The sequence below is a fragment of the Erpetoichthys calabaricus genome, chromosome 7, assembly GCF_900747795.2.
Source record: "Erpetoichthys calabaricus chromosome 7, fErpCal1.3, whole genome shotgun sequence".
Classification (NCBI taxonomy): Eukaryota; Metazoa; Chordata; class Cladistia; order Polypteriformes; family Polypteridae; genus Erpetoichthys; species Erpetoichthys calabaricus.
The window spans coordinates 195,126,567-195,148,836 of NC_041400.2; the positions used below are offsets into that span (position 1 = coordinate 195,126,567).

Genomic DNA, 22,270 nt, shown 5'->3' on the forward strand with positions numbered 1-22,270 from the left:
CTGCGTGGAGTTTGCATGTTGTCCCTGTGTCTGCGTGGGTTTCCTCCGGGCGCTCCGGTTTCCTCCCACAGTCCAAAGACATGCAGGTTAGGTGCATTGGCGATTCTAAATTGTCCCTAGTGTGCGCTTGGTGTGTGTGTGTGTGTGTGTGCCCTGCGGTGGGCTGGCGCCCTGCCCAGGGTTTGTTTCCTGCCAGGAAGTACCGGGAGGGTAGCAATACCTCACCTGGACCACCAGAGGGCCGTCACCCTGGTTTACATGGGGGCCACGGAGTCACAGCTTGGAAGCTCATCCCCGTTGGGGTCTGTGGCCACCACTAGGGGGCGCCCGGACAATTGTGGAGCCCTGGAAGGCAGCACCTCCGCCACACCAGGAAGTGCTGCCGGAAGATTGTCCGAAAGCAGCTGGAGCTCATCCCAGTGAGACATACAAGAGGCCGCCTCACTCCATTCGAGAGCCGGAGTCGGGTGGAAGAGGACGGTGCTTACGAGGAGAAGTGGAGTGGAGGCAGCAAGAGACTGAGGAGAAAATGACTGTGAGCTGTTTTTGGGTTAATTTGTGTACTGTGTTTGTGGTGTGCAGTGTTGTGTGAAATAAACGTGTGTGTGCTTTTGGACATCTGGCTGTCTCTATGTCTGTCTGTGTCAGGAGGAGCTCCCCTAAAAATTTCACGTCACACTCCTCAAAAACTCGTCAAAGTCCTCAATATCAGTGTGTGTTCATAATGGCTGAGAGTTTTGTCTTCATTCTCTCCTCCACTACGACCCCCAAGGGGGTCTGGAGGGTGTCCCATAACTGAGCCTGCCATCTTAAGTGGCTCGCTGATTTGGTGGACCTCTGACTTGGCTAAAGATAAAAGTGCAGTCCCAGTGAGGCGCTGTAACAACTTTTTGCCGTAGGTGTAAAGAAGCCCCCTTAGAATTTGTCGACATACTCCTCAAAAACACAAGTCCTCAATATCAGTGTGTGTTCATAACGGCTGAGAGCTTTGTCTTCATTCTCTCCTCCACTACGACTCCCAGAGAGGTCCGGAGAGTGTCCCATAGCTGATCCTTCCTCTTAATCAGCTTGTCGATTCTCCTGAAGTGATGTTACCAGCCCAGCACATCACAACATAGCAAATCCCATTAAATTCATTGATTTTTTTCAGGATTGTCTGTCCTAAAGTGGAGGAATATTCTGGGTGACCTCAGTTACCGATTCGTTTACGGTTTTAGTTTCACCAGACGTGGGGTTTACTTCATGATACGCATGTCTGTCTCTCTCGTTAAAGAAATAAAAATCAAAGTACAGAGAAAGGCGCGCTCTCAGCATGAAGATGGCAGCACCACAGGTCCATCGAGACGTGGACGACTTCCAAGTGTAAGTGTGGAAATCCTATGTGGTGCCAAGAGGACAAGAAAAAGAAGACGACGAAGTCTTAAAACGTGTTTGTTGTCAACAACAGAGCAGACTGAATTTCTGGGTCTTTGCGGCTGAAGCGCCGAGTTCTGCCAAAACAGGGAAACTTCACAGAAGGCAAAAGCAGCTGTTAGATGACCGCGTTCAGTAGAAGAGCCATAAAAGTGAAAAAAGGGGGTGTGGGGCTGTCCACATGTGGAGTGGAAATCTGACCAAAGAAATTTTAACAAAGGCAGAGGTAACAGAGACAACGTGGACCCTTATGCCTATACGTCCCCTCTATGGCCAGCTGTCGGTCATGTCCGTCACACAGTGGGGATGATGTGCTTGACGCGGTTTGTCTCGCAGATCCATCCCCATGTTGTCCGGTGCAGTTTTTGCTAAGAAAATTCTGGAAGGGTGTGAGAGAAGCGTAGTCAGAAGGGGAGGAGCCTGAAAGAAATGGCGTGAGGAGGGGCGGGGCTATCCTGAGAAGCCATGCAGAGGATGTATGTGTGTCATTAAGCACTTCAAGCCAGCACTTATGAGCCCCTCTCTTCTGGGGACACGGTCAGCGGCCTTCACTTTGAGACTGACCGCCACTTGCATCATGGCCATGCTGTCAGGCACACACGCTTTTGGGAAGAGTGTTAGGCCGGGACAGATCTACCATTGTGGGGGCACACCCAGGGTCCCGTGGTGGCAAAGGGTCTTTTTCATCAAGACTTATCCCCTGCTGAATGAAACAATGGAGAATCAACGTGACCAAATGATTAGGGTTCACCCTGTCCAAGGAGATGATCGAGTATCTGCGAGTCAGACTGACCTGGGAGGGGCACCCCCCAGCAAAAACAATGGAGTATCCACATTTCCGAAATTATCAAGGGAGTACTCCGCTCCCTAACTTGATAAAATAATGGGAGTATCCATGTGCTAAAATGATCACCCGCTCGATGAAACGACTGAGTGTTCGTGAGTTGTAATTACCAAGTGGGGGGACCCCCTCCATTCCATTATATGAAGCAATCAAGTACTGCACTACATTAAACGACCAGGTGTCTGCGCTGTGCGTGTTAAAAGTGCGATCAACCGTCTGTTAAGATTCTACATCACCAGGGCCCACCTACAATGCTGCCACGTCCCACCATCAGCCGGTTATGTGAATTATAGGATTCTACAGGGTGAGCCAAAAAGAAGTACCACATAACTGGGATAACCCTGCAGATGGAGGAGCACAAGAGCAGGAGTTTGTAGACTTAATCAGTGACTGTTTGTTAACACAACATGTTAAAGCACCAACACGGGGTGAAGCCTGTCTGGATTTAGTATTTTGTAATAATCAGGATAGAATTGAGGGTGTAGAGGTGATTGGACCACTAGGGTCACGTGACCATAATATAATACAATTCTCAGTGTTTTGTAATAGTGCAGATGCAAAGACTAAAATTGTTAAGTTGAACTTTGGTAGGCTAATTTTGAGCAGATGCGACAAAGTCTAAGTAGGTTACACTGGGATAAGCTGTTAAGTGTGGAGACAGTCCAGGAGCAGTGGAACAGGTTTAAAAATGTAATGCAGGACAGATACAGACCTACATTTGGAATTAATAGGAAACTAAAAAAAACTCCACGGTGGATTAATAAAGATTTTAAAAAGAAGTTGTAAAGGAAAAAACTGCTTTATAAGGCATATAAGACTAATGACTGCAAAGTGAATCACAGAGCGTATGAGAACATGAGAGCAACCATCAAGAAGGATATCAGGGAGGCTAAAAGACAGTTGGAGAGAAATAGAGCAGATAAGGCGATAGACGACCCTAAGAGATTGTTTAAATAGTAAGAGAACAGTCAAGGAGGAGGTCAAGGGCATCAGAAATAGTAAAGAGGAATTAAAATATACAGACAATGAAATAGCGGATGCCCTAAACTTACATTCTTCTGAGGTCTTCACAAGTGAGCAAATGGATAACCTCAGAGCAGTAACAGGGGCTACTAAGGAGGTACTGAGGGATTTGGAAATTGTAGAGGGAGAAGAGCAGCTCAGATTAAATAAGCTGAAATCAAACAAATCACCAGGACCAGATAATATTTACCCTCGAGTTCTTAAGAAGGCCAGCGAGTACAAATATAAACCCTTGACGCATATTTTTAGGAAGTCACTGAACATTGGAAAGATTCTGAAGGACTGGAAAATGGCAAATATCATCACGTTATATAAAAAGGGTGACAGGGCAGATCAGAGCAACTACAGGCCAGTAAGCTTAATGGGCAACACAGGAAAATTAATGGAAGGAATTATTAAGGAGAAGATTGAGCAACACCTGGCGAGGACAGGAGTTATTAGGAACAGTCAGCGTGGGGTCAGAAGAGGGAGGTCGTGTTTTACTAACAGGCTGGAATTCTATGAGGAGGCAACAAAAGAATACGACCAAAGTGGAGCAGATGAGATTATTTATCTGGACTTTCAGAAAGCATTTGATAAGGTGCCACAGGAGAGGGTGGGCATCAAACTAAAAGAAGTAGCAGTTCAGGGTGATGTTTGTAGATGGGTGCAGAATTGGCTCAGACACAGGAAGCAGAAGGTGATGGTGTGAGGAACCTCATCAGAACTGGCCGATGTTAAGAGTGGTGACAGGCAGTTGGCAGTGCTGGGACCGCTGCTATTGTTAATATCTATAAATGTGATTAAGATAGGAATATAAGTAACAAGCTGGTGAAGTTTGCAGATGATACCAAGAGAGGTGGATTAGCAGATAATTTGGAATCCGTTATTCATTACAGAAGGACTTGGATATCAGACAGGCTTGGGCAGATTTGTGGCAGATGAAATTTAATGTCAGTAAATGTAAAGTATTACACATAGGAAGTAAAAATGTGAGGTTTGAATACACAATGGGCGGTCAGGAAATCGAGAGTCCACCTTATGAGAAGGATATAGGAGTCATAGTGGACTCTAAGCTATCAACTTCCAGACAGTGTTCAGAAGCCATTAAGAAGGCTAACAGAATGTCAGGTTATATAGCGCCTTGATATGTGGAGTACAAGTCACAGGAGGTTCTGCTCAAGCTTTATAACACACTGGTGAGGCTTCATCTGGAGTTCTGTGTGCAGTTTTGGTCTCCGGGCTACAAAAAGGACATAACAGCACTAGAGAAGGTCCAGAGAAGAGTGACTAGGCTGATTCAGGGCTACAGGGGTTGAGTTATGAGGAAAGATTAAAAGAGCTGAGCCTTTACAGTTTAAGCAAAAGAAGATTAAGAGGAGACCTGAGTGAAGTGTTTAAAATTATGAAGGGAATTAGACCAGTGGACCGAGACTGTTATTTTAAAATGAGTTCATCAAGAACACGGGGACTCAGCTGGAAACTTGTGAAGGGGAAATTTCGCACAAACATTAGGAAGTTTTTCTTTACACAAAGAACGATAGACACTTGGAATAAGCGACCAAGTAGTGTGGTGGACAGTAAGACTTTAGGGACTTTCAAAACTCGACTTGATGTTTTTTTGGAAGAATGAAGTGGACAGGACTGGCGAGCTTTGTTGGGCTGAATGGCCTGTTCTCATCTAGAGTGTTCGAATGCTCTAATGTTCTAATTTCAAACGTTTATTCTACAAAAATGCTACAAGATAAAATCAGCTTCATTACGACTCAAGAAAGGGGGATACAACATAGATCTTTGTGGCTGTGTTTTAAAAATGAGGTCTTCAAGGCGGTGGCCATCATTACTGATACACTCTTCGAGACGATTTCTGAACGCTCGCGTGACTCGTTCGGCCATTTCGTGGCGAGTAGCATCCTTGAGGGCTTTGAGGTTTTCAGGTCAGTGTGTGTAGACCTTCGACTTGAAGAAATCGCACAGAGCGAGATCAGCCTCGTCGCTAATGTCACATGACGATGGCATCTCGGTTTGCAGAATGTTGGCACACAACTCTCTACAGCTCGCTCTCATTTGTCATCATTTTGTATGGATGGCCAACGTGAAGGCCACTCGACATCGCTGTGCAGGGAGATCAGCTTCCCCAACAAAACTTGCATGGATCTCCGCACAGGCCATGTGAGCTGTCACTCCAGGCGTCCACCACATCCATTTCTTCCAGTTCTCCAGCATTTCAATGTGACGTTCTGAAGTGACGGTGACCGTTGCTCCCCACCTCCTCAATAAAGTAAGGGCCTACAATGCCAAATTCTATAATGGCGCCCCAAACTGTAACCCGTGTGCTCACTGTGCGGGGGTCTCTGATGAAGTTCACCAGGGTTGGTTTCAGCCCAATAGTGAAAGTTTTGCTTATTTACACCACCATTCAAATGGAAATGCACTGACATCACATGACGATGGCATCTCGATGAGCGGTTTGCAGAATGTAGCCGCACAACTCTCTACAGCTCTCCCAGTCTCTCTCAGTGAGTTCCTGCACTGCCATCATTGTGTATGGATGGAAATGAAGGTCCTCATGCAAAATCAAAGACGTGTTGGAAAAGCCAAAGATAGAAGCATGCTGAGCGTCTAGCAGACTGCACAATGGATGCCCTCACAGCTTGGATGTGTCCAGGCGCTCGTAGAGTTGAGGACGGCCTGGAGGTTTTCTGTTCAGGTGTTGTACACCCGTCTGTCTAAATTTAGAATTGTTTTCTGATTTGAGACGTCACTGTCAGGAGGAATGCTGAAGTGCGTTCAGAAGGCGCGTTGTGTAGTGATGATGGATTCGTCGCTTCAACAGTGAAAGCAACGGTGCACACCGGACCAAGGCGTGTGGCCGACTGAATACAACAAGGAATCGCATATCAAAGGACCCCCAGCCCACTCGGCTTCCTCACCTTGAGAGATGGGGTACCTCATTTTGGCTCACCCTGTATATTTGTGATTCACCCAACTGCACCCCTTTGGACCCCATAAAAGAATCAAATGAATCGATTTAGTTAAATGGATAGTTTGAAAAAAATCAAATCCGCAAAAGACGTCTCTCCGTGCACAGCCCTGGCAAACTGGGGTCTGTAATAAGCCCAAATTTGCCGAGATATAAAACAGAAGACGCAGGTTCTGAAGAGGGTGGAATGGATGGCAAGAAGCGTTTCCCATAGCAAGGTGCAAGGTGCTCCCGACGGCTGTGGTTTTTACGTCTCCCAGCTCTTTCCGGGCGCCGCTAACAGGTTCCATGTGTTTCCCATGCAGATGGCCCTCTCCTAGGTGGGCACTTGGCTACCTCCCCTTTTATTTTGGGGGGGGCTCAGACATTTCCCTTCTTGTTTCTCTGTCGTCTTATTTCTACAGCTGCACATGTCTGGAAAGATAGCAATCTGGGGCCCGCTCCTTACAAAGGGAGCAGTGGGAAGGTTCAGCGGACCGCCATTTATCAAGAGATCAGCAAAGACAACGACTTCTGTTGCCTCACTGACTGAAACTGCCGGAGGGCGAGGGGGACGCGCCGCGGCTTTGCTTTTCTACGCCATCTCCCAGAAGCACTCCCGAGCGCCGCTCATCCGTCAGCCATTTCATTTATTTTTGCACACTTGGTTCCCGCAAATTAACGGTAATCTGCACATGTGGTGTCAGTTAGAGGGCCAGACGCGAACAAGGGGCTCCGACCCGCTCCATGTATATTTTCAATTTCAGAAGCGGCTGAGGACGGTAACAAAAACAAAAAAATAAATAAATAACATGAAACAGTCTCAGCCCCCCAGCTCATCACACCTGGCAGCCCTGGGCTTTCATCGCCCGTGCAGCTGTGTGCCGCTAAAAACAGCACAAGTGGAGAAGTAAAGGAAAATGAATTTTATCGAAGTCACCCTGCTGCTTTTCCAGTGCTCAATTTTAAGCATTTTCTTCAATGCGTTTGTTCTTATTTGTTAAATGAAAATCCAAATGCAGGAAGCTATGGATGAAGACTCCCTGATGGTTTAGTGGTTTAGTGCAGTCACTCAGAAATGAGGAAGCAAATAAACTTAACTTCAAACTGTCCACGCTACCTGCCGGAAACAGGTAATAAAATACAGGTTTGAATATTTGATATCTCTTTGCCCTTACGATTACCTTCAATGCCACCTTTGACTGGCGCTTCCTCTCTCAATTGCATGTCATTTTGAGGTGCCTTGCTTGCCTCCTGTCCGATTTTATACTTCCCGTCTTTAAAGGCGACTCTCAGCGTGCCTCCTAAACCCTTTACTCCTCCGCGTGTGTCTCACACTCACTCTGACACTTTCAACCGCGTCACCAATTCCAAACTGACCAATCAGATTGTTCAGAGGGCCCGGACACATTCACACAGGCCTTTTACTCTTATTAAAAGTATTATATTAAAGGACATGTCAAACAGTCTGACTGAATGGATACGTCCCCCTCAAGCCCACCCACAATTATGAGTCTGTATATATAGTTGAACATTTGCCATGGCGGGTGGGTATATGAATTATTAGATTACATATTTGTGAATAATTGGGTCCACTAATATGCCCAATGGTGCTATACTATAAAAAAGAAGGTGCCGGCTTCAAAGAGCAATGAAGGAATGACAAGAAGAGTTTCACACAGCACAGTGAGATCTGCCGCAGGGAGTCCATTCTCAACCCAAGTGGCTTTTATGTCTCTTTCCAGATGCCAGTAACAGGCTCCATGCAGATGGCTTTCTCTGAATGAGTCAGTCACTTAGGAAGGAGAAAAGAAAGAAGCATACTAGAGATTATATATATATATATATAGTGCCTTTCTATAAAACTATCTCACTATCAAAAAAAAGAAAAACGCCTGTCACAGTTAAACGAGTGACGTCAGATGGCCGATGGGCTCAAGTCTGACACACGTGCCAAAATGAAATGACGTGACTGCATACACAAAGTAACTTCAGCACAACGTAAGAGCTGATCAGAGTGGTGCTTCAACGGCAGTCAGGATCCCAGTCCACATTAATGCTTTTGCAAGCAGGTCTGTGAAACGTTTGTGGATGGACAGGAAGGAGGACAAATCGGTCACGATGTGGAAAGAGGAGCATCCATTTGGGGACAAATAAAATGTGTTCATTTATTTGTTCTATTAATTTAACTATCTATTACATGGTGTCATTCATAACTATCTATCTATTATATAGTGCCTCTCATCTAACTGTCTATATCCCACTCTCTCTTCTTATCCAGGAAATATAAAAGAAGATGACATAAGAAGTTGGCTTCAGAGGGCAGTGCAGAGGCGCATTGCACTGTGTGAGAGCAACCATATTCAAGAAGTACCTTTATTATAACAACCCGAAAGAGCTATTTATTAAAAGGGGGATTCCTGGCCAGGACCCCAACTCTTTTTCTGCCATTTTCTTTATTCATTTTACAGTATTATACAGTACCTTTCTATCTATCATTCTATCTGTTTTGTAGAGCCTTTCTATCAATCAAATAGTGCCTTTCACTCCATCTATCCGTCTATCTATAATATAGTGCCTTTCACTTTATCAATCTATTTTTTATATAGTGCCTTTCCTATCTATCTACCTGTTATATAGTGCTTTTACTATCTATCAATCATATAGTGCCTTTCAATCTAACAATGTATGTATTGTACAGTGCCTTTCATATCGATTATATAGTGCCTTTCACTATCTATCTATCATATAGTGCTTTTCACTCTATGTATTGTATAGTGCCTTTCATATCTATTATATAGTGCCTTTCAATCTGTCTATCTGTTATATAGTGCTTTTCCAATCTATCATATAGTGCCTTTCAATCTATCAATCTATGTATTGTACAGTGCCTTTCATATCTATTATATAGTGCCTTTCAATCTGTCTATCTGTTATATAGTGCTTTTCCAATCTATCTATCATATAGTGCCTTTCAATCTATTAATCTATGTATTGTATAGTACCTTTCACTCTATCTATATATTATATAGTGCCTTTCACTCTATCTGTCTATCTTTCTATCTGTCATATAGTGCTTTTCCTATCTATCATATAGTGCCTTTCACTCTATCTATGTATTGTATAGTGCCTTTCATATCTATTATATAGTGCCTTTCAATCTATCTATCTGTTATATAGTGCTTTTCCAATCTATCTATCATATAGTGCCTTTCAATCTATCAATCTATGTATTGTATAGTACCTTTCATATCTATTAGATAGTGCCTTTCACTCTATCTATATATTATATAGTGCCTTTCACTCTATCTGTCATATACTGCTTTTCCTATCTATCTATCATATAGTGCCTTTCACTCTATGTATTTTATAGTACCTTTCATATCTATTATATAGTACCTTTCACTCTATCTATATATTATATAGTGCCTTTCACTCTATCTATCTATCTATCTATCTATCTATCTATCTATCTATCTATCTATCTATCTATCTATCTATCTATCTATCTATCTATCTATCTATCTATCTATCTATCTATCACTATTACAACTATTGCCTGATCTACATCATACCCTCTAATGTTTTCCATCCTGAATGTTTCTAATAAGCCGTCTGTCTCCCTTGACTAAGTGACCACATAGTGCAGCTGACAGTGTTGATTGTCAAAATTCATACAAGTGCTCCTTGCAGTCTGCTGGGTTCGCCGGTGATCTATTTCTGTGAATTTTCCCTCAACATTTGCTGTGCGATGATGGATTTTTTTTTTTGTTCAAAAACTGAGGGGTACATTAGCTGAGAATATCATGAAATGACTTAGTTGTTCTGCGCAGATTCATTGTATGTTGTGTCTTCACTGCTGGATTAAGTATTTATGGTCCTTGGTATGTAGCACAGATGGGGTAGTGACAGAGTGACAGAGAGAGACCCCCATTGTATAAAACACCGACCCTTGAATCACAGACTCTGATTACTTAGGTATAGGATTGGGGTCCAGGTCAGTCGAGGGTGTGAGTTGGTCTTAGTGACAGGAGCTCAGTATACTTTTATCTCAGGGAGGCACGATGGCAGAGTGGTCAGCACTTCTGTCTTACAGCCCCAGTAATCAGCCTGGCATAGTCAACAGATGCTTCCTTTGCCCCCAGGGACACTTAAAAGACCACCGTACCATTATAATCCACTCATACAATACTAGTTCAGCGTCCTTCACCACTTGACTTCAATGGATCTCACAGAGTTTGCCTAAATTCCTAAACATTTCCACATTTTTACCGAACTTGGAGTGAAGAAAATTCAGGGGAGTTCACTCTTCACTAGCAGATGGTGGGACTTTGGGGATCTTCAGAACTCCACTTGATGTCATTTTGGACAATCTGTAAACTGGAAGGCTGACCTTTGATAGGCTGACTGGCCTGTCCTCGTCACAACTGCTTCAATGTTTGGCGTTAACGACGCTAATCGCGCATGTGAATGACCTTCAGTCCCGTGTCAATGGAAGGTTGAAGACATAAATAAAGTACAGAGAGTCATCTCACAGTTGGGCCCCTTAGTTCAAAATGATGAAAGGCAGAAGCGGACAATCTGATCATTCACTTGAATTGTTCAACATTCATTGGCAGGCACATTGGGGTCGAGTGAAAATGATGGCAGCGTTTTACTGATTAAAGCCTCTGCTTAATGACGCCATTTTCGTGTCTTCTATAAACACTGTTTGAAGTTGCAGGCGTCTAATTATGCTGATAACGAATGGACGTCGGCGGCGGTCAGTCGGTCACACATCCAAGCTGCGGGCTGCTGCCATTTTTATTGTAACAAGCCCCTAGTAGGTGGTTGGGTGTGTGTGTGTGGTGGGTCCCTCAATTACAATTACATCGATGTGCTTATCAGACACTTTTATCCAAAGGAGTACATAATGGACTAAGCATCAGTCTGGAGAAGTGTTTGGGAGCAAATGTGACAATGCAAGGTGACAACATTGACCACCACAAGGGAATTCCTAGAAAATAAAACCTTAACATCTAACATCAGAAATTCAACAAACAGGAGGGTCTTCAAAAGCTTCTTACACACATTGATGTGGATGGAGGTGGGCAGCTTGTACTACCAGTGAAATGTGAGCCCACACAGAGGTGGCAGCAGCAGACCGGAGTGGTCGAGAAGGAGCAGAGAACCCCACGAGTGTCTGCGAGACCATCCACACTATGGAAAGGCCAGTACAGGAAATAAACATCTGCTTGTGCAGGGCACTGAGTGCCAATGTGGGACTTTGGGGAGTCAGTTGTCACATCTAAGACATTATCAGTGAAAACATTCAGCATTGTGTCTCTGAAGGTCTCTGTAATGAGGTTTTGTCTATTTGTCTATCTAATATAGTGCCTTCTACTATCTATATGTCTATTATACCGTATAGTGCCTTTCACCCCATCGATCTATCTATCAATCAATCATATGCTACCTTATCTATCTATCTAACTTTCTATCATTATATAGTGCCTTTCCTATCTATCTATCTATAATCCCGCCAACTATGCTATCTATCTATCCATCCAATCCTGCCTACTATACTTTCTATCGATCTATCTATCATTATATAGTGCCTTTCCTACCTATCTATCATCCTGCCAACTATGCTATCTATCTATCCAATCCTGCCTACTATACTATCTATCTATCTATCTATCTATCTATCTATCTATCTATCTATCTATCTATCTATCTATCTATCTATCTATCTAATCCTGCCAACTATGCTATCTATCATTATATAGTGCCTTTCCTATCTATCCATCTATCTATCTATCTATCATTATATAGTGCTTTCCTATCTATCTATCTATCATTATATAGTGCCTTTCCTATCTATCTATCTATCTATCTATCATCCTGCCAACTATGCTATCTATCTATCTATCTATCTATCTATCTATCTATCTATCTATCTATCTATCTATCTATCTATCAAATCCTGCCTACTATACTATCTGTCTATCTAATCCTGCCAACTATGCTATCATAATATAGTGCCTTTCCTATCTATCTATCTATCTATCTATCTATCTATCTATCTATCTATCTATCTATCTATCTATCTATCTAGTGCCTTTCCTATCTGTCTATCTATCTATCTATCATCCTGCCAACTATGCTATCTATCTATCTATCTATCTATCTATCTATCTATCTATCTATCTATCTATCTATCTATCTATCTATCTATCTATCTATCTATCTATCTATCTAGTGCCTTTCCTATCTGTCTATCTATCTATCTATCTATCTATCATCCTGCCAACTATGCTATCTATCTATCTATCTATCTATCTATCTATCTATCTATCTATCTATCTATCTATCTATCTATCTATCTATCTATCTATCCAATCCTGCCTACTATACTGTCTATCTAATCCTGCCAACTATGCTATCATTATATAGTGCCTTTCCTATCTATCTATCTATCTATCTATCTATCTATCTATCTATCTATCTATCTATCTATCTATCTATCTATCTAGTGCCTTTCCTATCTGTCTATCTATCTATCTATCATCCTGCCAACTATGCTATCTATCTATCTATCTATCTATCTATCTATCTATCTATCTATCTATCTATCTATCTATCTATCTATCTATCTATCTATCTATCTATCTATCTATCTATCCAATCCTGCCTACTATACTGTCTATCTAATCCTGCCAACTATGCTATCATTATATAGTGCCTTTCCTATCTATCTATCTATCTATCTATCTATCTATCTATCTATCTATCTATCTATCTATCTATCATCCTGCCAACTATGCTATCTATCTATCCAATCCTGCCTACTATCTATCTATCTATCTATCTATCTATCTATCTATCTATCTATCTATCTATCTATCTATCTATCTATCCAATCCTGCCTACGATACTTACTATCTATCTATCTATCTATCTATCTATCTATCTATCTATCTATCTATCTATCTATCTATCTATCTATCTATCTATCTATCCAATCCTGCCTACGATACTTACTATCTATCTATCTATCTATCTATCTATCTATCTATCTATCTATCTATCTATCTATCTATCTATCTATCTATCTATCATTATATAGTGCCTTCCTTTCCTATCTATCATCACTATTTCCCTCACCTCCCTCTAATGGCCATGCTGGGTGTTCAGTAAATTCTCCAAAGGGTTAATGGTGAGGGACTGCAGATGCCCTGTGACGGCCATTTTCTCTGTTCAGGTGGGCACATCATAAACCTAACCCAATGGGGTGTGGGTAGATGAGAACATTTACAACAGGTGGAAGGTAAGTTATTGTATAATAATAAATAAATAAATAAAACTGAAAAGGACTGGGAATGAACCAAGAATTTGACATTTTCGGCGAGTGCCTCAGGCTGGAGAGTGAACAGGTGACTATGGCCCCCCGCTGCTAGATAACACTTTTCAATTTGTTAAAAGTGAACAGCAAAGGTAGTGTGCATAGCCATCACACCCCCACTACCCCACACCCCCTACACACATACACCAGAGTATGCAGCCTCAACTTATATCTCACTATTTTAAAGTCTTTTATATTTTAATCGTAGGTCATGTCACATTTCATGCCATGTTTAGCCCGTTTCCACTTGCATGCATAGCAGGATTTCAGGCAGCAGTAAGCTACGTCATCAGACTCACCGTTGGCCCCGTTTCTCCCGGATTTCCTGGTTCTCCCTGGAATATCAGAAAAAAAAGAAAGATTAGTTTGCTGTTTATGTGCTGACCCGGACACACAAATGTGATTTTCATTCACTGCACTCCCAACTACAGAGGCTGCAGCTTCTTAGCAAATGGGAATCGTCTGTTTAAAGACAACAGCAAAGACGTATCTGCAAAAAAGGGAGGGGGCCGATCAATCTGTGACCAGTGACATCATGAAATGTGACAATGACAGCATGTCAAGAATGGTCAAAGTGGACTTCAGTGACAAGGCACACTGGCACATATCAGTGGCACACCGTGAACACAACCACAGAAACACAACAAGGTGTCCAGTAGGACTTGTGGTCAGGTGTTGCGCGTCCTTTGGAATCTGAAGGACACCTGCACTTAAAACGAGGGCTGACCTTCATCATCCTTGATGGGGACAACGCGTCCAGCAAACAGCTGACACAGAATGGTGCACAATAAGAGCGACCCTGTACCTACTCAGTGGCATCGTGGTCATTGGGGGGGGTATGGGGGTGTGCTTCCAGAGCTTTAGCCCCTGACCTTTTAGTTCCCCTCCCTCCCTTTCTATGTTCTGACATTCATGGATAACTGTGTGAAAACTCCACGAGCCGCCCCACAACCTCGCCCTGTTGTAGGACTAAAAGTAACACTGTTATTGGGGGGGGGGGGGGTAAGCCCCTCATACATGATAAAGCTAATAATGCCTCTGTAGCTCAATCTCAAGAGAGATTGGGGACTGACACTCCTCATACAGCTGCTCCAGGGTCTATCTGTCTATTCATTATATAGTGCCTTTCACATCTATCTATCTATTTATTATATGGTGCCTTTCCGGTGGCGAAGTGGGTAGCACTGCTGCCTCGCAGTTAGCAGACCCGGGTTCACTTCCCGGGTCCTCCCTGCGCGGAGTTTGCATGTTCTCCCCGTGTCTGTGCTGGGGTCCTCCCACAGTCCAAAGACATGCAGGTTAGGAGGATTGGCGATCCTAAATTGTCCCTAGTGTGTGCTTGGTGTGTGTGTGTGTGCCCTGAGGTGGGCTGGCAACCTGCCCGGGGTTTGTTTTCTGCCTTGTGCTCTGTGTTGGCTGGGATTGGCACCAGCAGACCCCCGTGACCCTGTAGTTAGGATACAGTGGGTTGGATAATGGATGGTGCCTTTCTCATCTATCTATCTATCATCTATTTATCTATTATATGGTATTATCTATTATATCTATCTGTCTATCTATTATATAGCTCCTTTCAAGTCTATCTATATCATCCATAAAACATGTAGCATCTATCTATCATATAGTGCCTTTCACATCTATCTATCATCTATTATATAGTGCCTTTCACATCTATCTATCTATCTATCTATCTATCTATCTATCTATCTATCTATCTATCTATCTATCTATCTATCTATTATATAGTGCCTTTCACGTCTATCTACTGTATCTATCTATCTATCTATTATATGGTGCCTTTCACATCTATCTATCTATCATATAGTGCCTTTCACATCTATCTATCATCTATCTATTATATAGTGCCTTTCATGTCTGTCTACTGTATCTATCTATCTATCTACCTATCATATAGTGCCTTTCACTCTATCTATCTATCTATCTATTATACAGTGCCTTTCACGTCTATCTATCTATATCATCCATAAAACATGTAGCATCTATCTATCTATCTATCATATAGCGCCTTTCACATCTATCTATCATCTATTTATCTATTATATAGTGCCTTTCACGTCTATCTACTGTATCTATCTATCTATCTATCATCTATTTATCTATTATATAGTGCCTTTCATGTCTAGCTACTGTATCTATCTATCTATCTATCTATCTATCATATAGTGCCTTTCACTCTATCTATCTATCTATTATATAGTGCCTTTCACTCTATCTATCTATCTATTATACAGTGCCTTTCACGTCTATCTATCATCTATTTATCTATTATATGGTGCCTTTCACATCTATCTATCAACCATATAGCGACTTTCAGATCTATTTTTCTATCACTCAATCAATCATTGTGCTTCAACATCTATTTGTTTTGTATACTCTACCTACAGCATCTATCATAATCCATCTCCAAAATGTACATATGTCTATTATGTTGTGTCTTTTCTATCTATCTATCTATCTCTTTTATAACATGTGCAGATTCCCAATGGCCCCCGTTATCTTCCACCTCTGAGTTATGCACTACACAGGAATATCCCATAATAACACTGAATAGCCCGTAGGACTGGCTGATTAACATACTGTTGCCCAGCCTGCCTGCAGTCCCAGTCATTGGACAGCGCACCCCGTCTGCCATTTTCTTGACTAATCTCTTCCTTTCTACGGTAACCCTGCTTTGGTGGTCAGCAGATGGTGGCGTCACTCCACTAAGCTCCATGCTTCACATGAAAACCCCTCAGGCTGTCCGCACCATTGCGGGGTCCTCAGGCTACGCTCTCAGTGTGGAGAGCTGATGTTTCCACGCTAAGGTGGGCTCTCATTATGTTTCACATTATTCCTCTTTATATTTGCCTTCTGTGACAACAACATTTATTTCTAGAGCTCATTTTCATACAAATGATAGAGCTTAAAGTGTTTTACAAGATGAAGAAAGAAAAAAAGAAAAATATAAAAATAAGATTAGGAAATACCAAATAACAAAGAATAAAGTGGACCACAAATAAGATGAAGAAGAAGCAGACAAGAAAAATGACTGTTGCTTGCATACCGACACCCCGGGTAGTCCTCTCGGTCCATCCTTTCCTGTATCACCAGGTGGGCCCCGAGGGCCTGGTGGGCCAGGGGGTCCTGGGGGTCCCGGTGGTCCAGCCTGACCTTGGTCTCCCTGTGTAGATTAAAAGAAGAAAGTTAAAAAAAAATTTAAAAAAATTCAGCATCACACCCATCACCCAGAGGCAGCTCTGGCATCTACTCTGACCCCCAACACACCTGTAGAACGGTGGAGCTTCACACCGTCTTGGAGAAGAAAACGTGCGTTCAACCAGAGCCCAACGTGGAATTACAATAAAAGCCCCCCATGACGAGTCTTGATTAATTTTGTGGGGTTGACGAAAGATTTGACTTGAACAACTTTACATTTTTTACTTTGGTTTTCTATTTCCCAGTATTTAAAAACCTGATGTAACTGGTTTGGTCAGCAGAAGTTATAGGGTGGTTTGTGGAGACCCCCTAAAGCCCACAGTTTTTTTTTTTTTTTTTTATTTGGACCACCGAATTATGCAAGTCCTCGCTATCCACTGTCACACACGCGTGAGTAGGGGGCGTCCTCGGGGCTTGTGTATGCAGACTGCAATACCACTGCCGGCCATGAGAGGGCGCAGTCATTCACACCTGCAGAATGGTGTCCCGCCAAGGCGAGGGCAGGTAAAGTGTTAGTGAGTGAAGCTGGGAGATGTGCGTAAAATCAAAACTAAATAAAAATAAATAAATAAAGAGAAACAACAATCAAAGTCAAGGACCAAAAATAAGACGTCAAACCAAATGAAACTCGCAAGAAGCCAAACTAGTTTTTGGTTCAGATTGCTTCTTCCTAGCGGGAATTACAACAGAATATTTGGGGTCCTCTTTCTCGTGAATCTCCCCGTATTTCCGCCAGGCTTCATCCAAGGCCTTGGGGGGGTCTTTATTCATTTTTGATTCCTTTGTTTGTATTAACTTTTGATTTTGTCTCAGTAATTATGTCCATTTTATATTCAGTGAGTTTTGTGGGTGGTCCTCCTGGATGCCTGCCCATAGCCCTAAACAAGCAGGGGGTTACCCACAGTTCCTTGCGGTTTATACTGGGTGCGTCAGCAAGTCGTTGAGTGTTTAACGAGTTTCTCGCTTGTGCCGATTAACGATGACCTTTGACCTTCTGCTCTATTTTGTTGAAAAGGTTTTCTTTTATGGTTTTTCAGGGGGGAATCTTAATACAAAGCAGGTCAAGTCTCTGCAGTTTGTACCCACCGCCCATCACTACTACTGACTCTATGGCCTTAGTGCGGTCCTCGGCAAAACAGAATTTAACTGCGGACCTCCGGAGCTCTGCAACATTGAGGAGGTCGTCACATTGTCTTACACGACAGCGACGTTACGTGATACGCTGGACACGCGATGGTTAAGATGAGGGTTGTGGGAGGAGTTATCTGACTCAAGTCAAGTAAACCATGTGACAAAAGCCTGCAGTGCAACTGGCTGCCCAGGCCTAAACTGCAGGGCTGCGGAGGTCTGCAGCTGGACCCTTCTCCCTCGGTCACTTGTTGAGACTGTTGTACGTGTTATTGTAAGTGTACCTGTGTACGAATAAGCAGAGAGCATCGTGGGGTGGTCTGGGGAGTCCCAACATGCCTTCTGTTCCCCATACTCAAACCCTACAAGTCCTCTCTGCCTGTCCCATGTGATTTGAAACAGTCACGATGCCTTCCCTCCAGTAGCGTAGCCAAAGGCGGGTGCGGGTGGGTGGGCAATAGGACCCCCCACTCACAGCCCCGGCCCACTCAATCATTTTTCAAATTGAAATACGTATAGATTTTATATAAAACTGTTTTTAGTTTAGTAGAAATGTGATTCACCCACCAACAACGGCTTCCCTCCCGTTCTCCATGTTCCGCTGCAGGGTCCCAGGTACCCCACCCGTGTGCTCCAGTGACACAGATTGATGACTTCAATTTCTCTCGTGTTACCAAGTTTCCACGCTCTTATAATATCCCACGTGTTCTTGGTGTTTCAATCCATTTTTCAGATCCGTTTATCACATTTCATAAATGGCAGTGAATGTGGTTACGCCAAGTGCCCCTCAGCCCAAACGCATTATAATGAGCGTAGGGGACTTTCAGTAAATTAAATGAGACGTAACGATAACGGTTAACCAAAGCGTATGGTGAATGCGCTCTGCTGGGACCCAAGCATGTTTTCTTACCCCTCCTAGGATCAGTGCTTCCATATCCGCGGTTTCTGCTGCTGCAGGACTTTTCAGGTATGTGACCCCCCAGTAGAGTCTCAATACTTGTAATAAAAATCGCAGTCAGACCCAATTTTGAGACCCATGTAAGCAGAGACAAGAAACGGAGCCATAATTCACTAACATTTCAAGACAACAAAGGAATGGACATTTAAAAGTCAGGGGTGAATCTACAATCTTGGACAAGTGCTGACCGTCACACCGTCCCGATGAAGCCGTCACACATCACAAACTCCTGGTCGTCCTCAGCTGACAACTGCCAAGACTCTGAGGTGAACAAAATATTTATTTTTTTAAAAATATGCCAGATACGCCCCACCTGACCAAATGTTCGGGAATCGTTATACAGAGTGTCGGGAATGCAGTTGGAAAAGCCATACATCGTTATTCAGGTCTGCAAAAATGACTTTAATTGTAAATAGTGTGACCGGCCTTACAAACCACAATGGGTTGCCAAACAGTGATGGGGCACCGACTGGGAGACCAAACCTGTGGGTTATCTTCAGGTGGGACGCCGGCTTGTGAAGGTGGTGGTTTTGGGACTGACAGGTGAAGACAGCATTTCACACTTCGAGACCCGGTGATGACTCTTGCACTATTTCACCTACAGAAACGCTGTTACAACTTTTACTTCCTTGATTGTCTTGTAGGCTCTGCCACAGGTGGCCAGTGACCTCAGCAGGGCTCGTCCGAGGACCTTATTAAACCGTCCAATCAGCAGCGGCGCACTTAACCAATAGCAGCTTCCGATCTGCACTTCCTGGGAATTTCTCCTTCATGGGAAACAATTGCAAGCCCTGGAGTTCAATAGTTGAGCCACAGCGCTCGGCACCAGCTGGACACACATGTTGGTCCACTCGGCGTTGTGCACTGACCTGACATTTGTCACTCTCACGTGTCACTCATTTGTGACGGGTCTCTCAGATTTTTTTTTGGTGTCCGTCTTTGCCCCCATCCCGCCCCTTGTGCGGTTTAGTGCACGGATGTGCTTTGTCCTTTGCGTGTTGAGTCTACAGAGGGCGGGACCTCCTTATGCAACAGCAGCCGAGGGTCCGCCATCTTTCTTTATAACGGGCTCAGCGGCCTCAGTGTGGTTTAACTTTTTTTTTTTTTGTTCTTGGACTTGTTACTGCCACCTGATCAGATGAGATCAATGGCTCCCAGAATGCACTGCGGTGCGCTCATTGGTAATGTCATCAGAGTGACAATTTAAAGTTTGTCCCGCCGAGTTATCCGAGTTTGATGGATAAACTTGTACTGTTCTACAATAAATAAAAACAGTTTTCTTCTCGGTTTTTGAATCTTTGCTATTCATTTTGTGTGATTTCAATGTTGGGTTTGGACACTTCGTCTGTTCTGAATGGTCTCCATCTTTAACTCTTTCAGGGCTGATGTTGACTTTTGTCAAAATTCTTGGGTAGAAGACAGTAATCGGCTGTAAACTGCAAAACTTGCCCTTGCTTTTTAGTTCGACCTTCTTTGCTTGAAGGTAAAGTTACGTAGCATTGTTGCTTTGACCTCAATTCCCTGCGCGTGCAGGAGTAGCGAAGAGCGAACAGCCTCCAAAATGGCATCAGCATCTGGTGAGACTAAAGCAAATGTGCCAAGCAAAATACTCCATGGACGTTTTCTGTATTATCGCCGAATCAGATTCTGACTTTTCGGACTCTGAGTTTGAATGCAAGTGATCTGGAGATGGAGATCAAAAACGAAACTGAGGTACCAGCATCAGCCAATTGGTCCCCAGTTGATCGTGGTGCTGAATGCGTTCGTGTCGCTGACACGCTTACAGCAGCGTTCGCCTAGCAGGACCACCACTTATTATGACAAGAGGTACAAACCATATTGTGTCACACTGCGACTCCCACCTGCTGTTTGAAGGCAGAGAGGTAGGCGGCCCACCGTGCATTCCTGCTGGCCATCGAGTAGCCCCTGCACAGATGCCAAGCAGGCACCAACAGCAGCCACAACACGTAGCGACAGACATTTTATGTTGGTTTATATGTGAAACTAGTGCATCGTGTGCTTTTTGAGTTTTTTGGAGAAAAATACTCAGTCCTCAAACAATTATTAATTGTTTTTGCTTCTTCCTCAAGTATTGTTGTTCATCTATTTGTCTATTCTGGGGATTTCAATTGTCTTTAAATGTTCTGGAACAGTTTCAGATTGCATTAACTTCATGCCGGGCACCATTTTGATTCTTCCTGTGGGCGTGGCTGACATTGGTTTTCCATGTTTCCATGGTTACACTCCCAGAATTCTCTGGGGCTGTGTGACCGTATTAAGGTCAGGCAGCTCACCTTCACATCACCTGATATCAGGTAACAACAGCGCGGCGTTCGCTGCCAGTGTTCTTGCTGGTTTATTTCTACCTTAAAAACGTATTTTCCGACTACCTGAGCAGGATTCTCGTTTTGCCCTCCCATTGGTTAAAAGATCAGCTTGATTCCTGATTAACGAACTTCGCACGTCTGTGGTTTATGTCCTCTCTTCGTCCTTTTCTATATTTCTGAGGCAGAATATGATTGTGTTGGCTGCGATTCTCACAAGTGACTTTCATTTCTCTTTTATGGTCCCCGAGAGTCACAAGCGGACGATTACAACAGAAAGTGGCCTTCCCTAGCTGTGAACTGCTAAGGTTTGCTTCGGAAACATTTCCAGTAAAAGTCTTTTAAGGAAGTGTTTCCTCCACCGCTTTTGGGGTCGCGAGTTCCTCTTGTTTATAACGGTAGTGGGGGGTGAGTGGGTAACCGCTCAGACAATCACGCTCATCAACCCCCTGTTCGGACAAGTCAAGTCAAGTTGGGGTGCCTGCACTGGTAGAGCGCGTTTCCGCACCCACTACACGACTAAACAACTTGGGATCCCGGTTGGCAACCCCCCAGGCAGTCCCACCCTCACCAAAATGACCCTCTATCTGCCGAAGCCAGGTGTTACGTGGGTGACCCCCTTGGTCTGGTCCAGCCACTCGGATCCCCAACATTGACGATCTTACACGCTGGATCACCCTCGGGGAAAGGCGCCACATGACCGTAGTGCTGTATCTGACGCACCCTCACAATGCAGGACTCCATGAGCAACACAAAGTCAGACCAACGGTACCCAAGGACTCTCCAAAGAGACACACATGAAGGAGTCCAGTCTTCAGCTCAGGTCACTGATAGCGTCCATGTCTCTCAAACAGGGAGCACCAGGACTCTAAAGACTATGAAAGACGATGAAACAGCTCGAGATTCTGGTTGGCAACCTCACCAGGGCAGACACCCGGTCCAGTCCCACCCTCTGGAAATGACCCCCAGGTGTTACATGGCCTGTTCCTGCCACTCGGGTCCCCAACAATGAGGATCCTGTGAGCCGGACCACCCTCAG

At 43.7% G+C, this 22,270-nt stretch overlaps 1 protein-coding gene across 1 annotated transcript in view; it reads right to left on the reverse strand.

The window, feature by feature from the left end:
* The window catches only part of LOC114655183 (collagen alpha-1(XXV) chain-like), a 77,412-nt gene that overhangs the window by 11,278 nt on the left and 43,864 nt on the right, over nucleotides 1–22,270 (reverse strand). The window contains exons 5-6 of the mRNA XM_051929486.1: nucleotides 16,670–16,786; nucleotides 13,905–13,940 (exon numbers count right to left, since the gene is read on the reverse strand). Of these exons, the coding sequence (XP_051785446.1) occupies nucleotides 13,905–13,940; nucleotides 16,670–16,786 (153 nt within the window). The remainder of the gene's footprint in view (nucleotides 1–13,904; nucleotides 13,941–16,669; nucleotides 16,787–22,270) is intronic.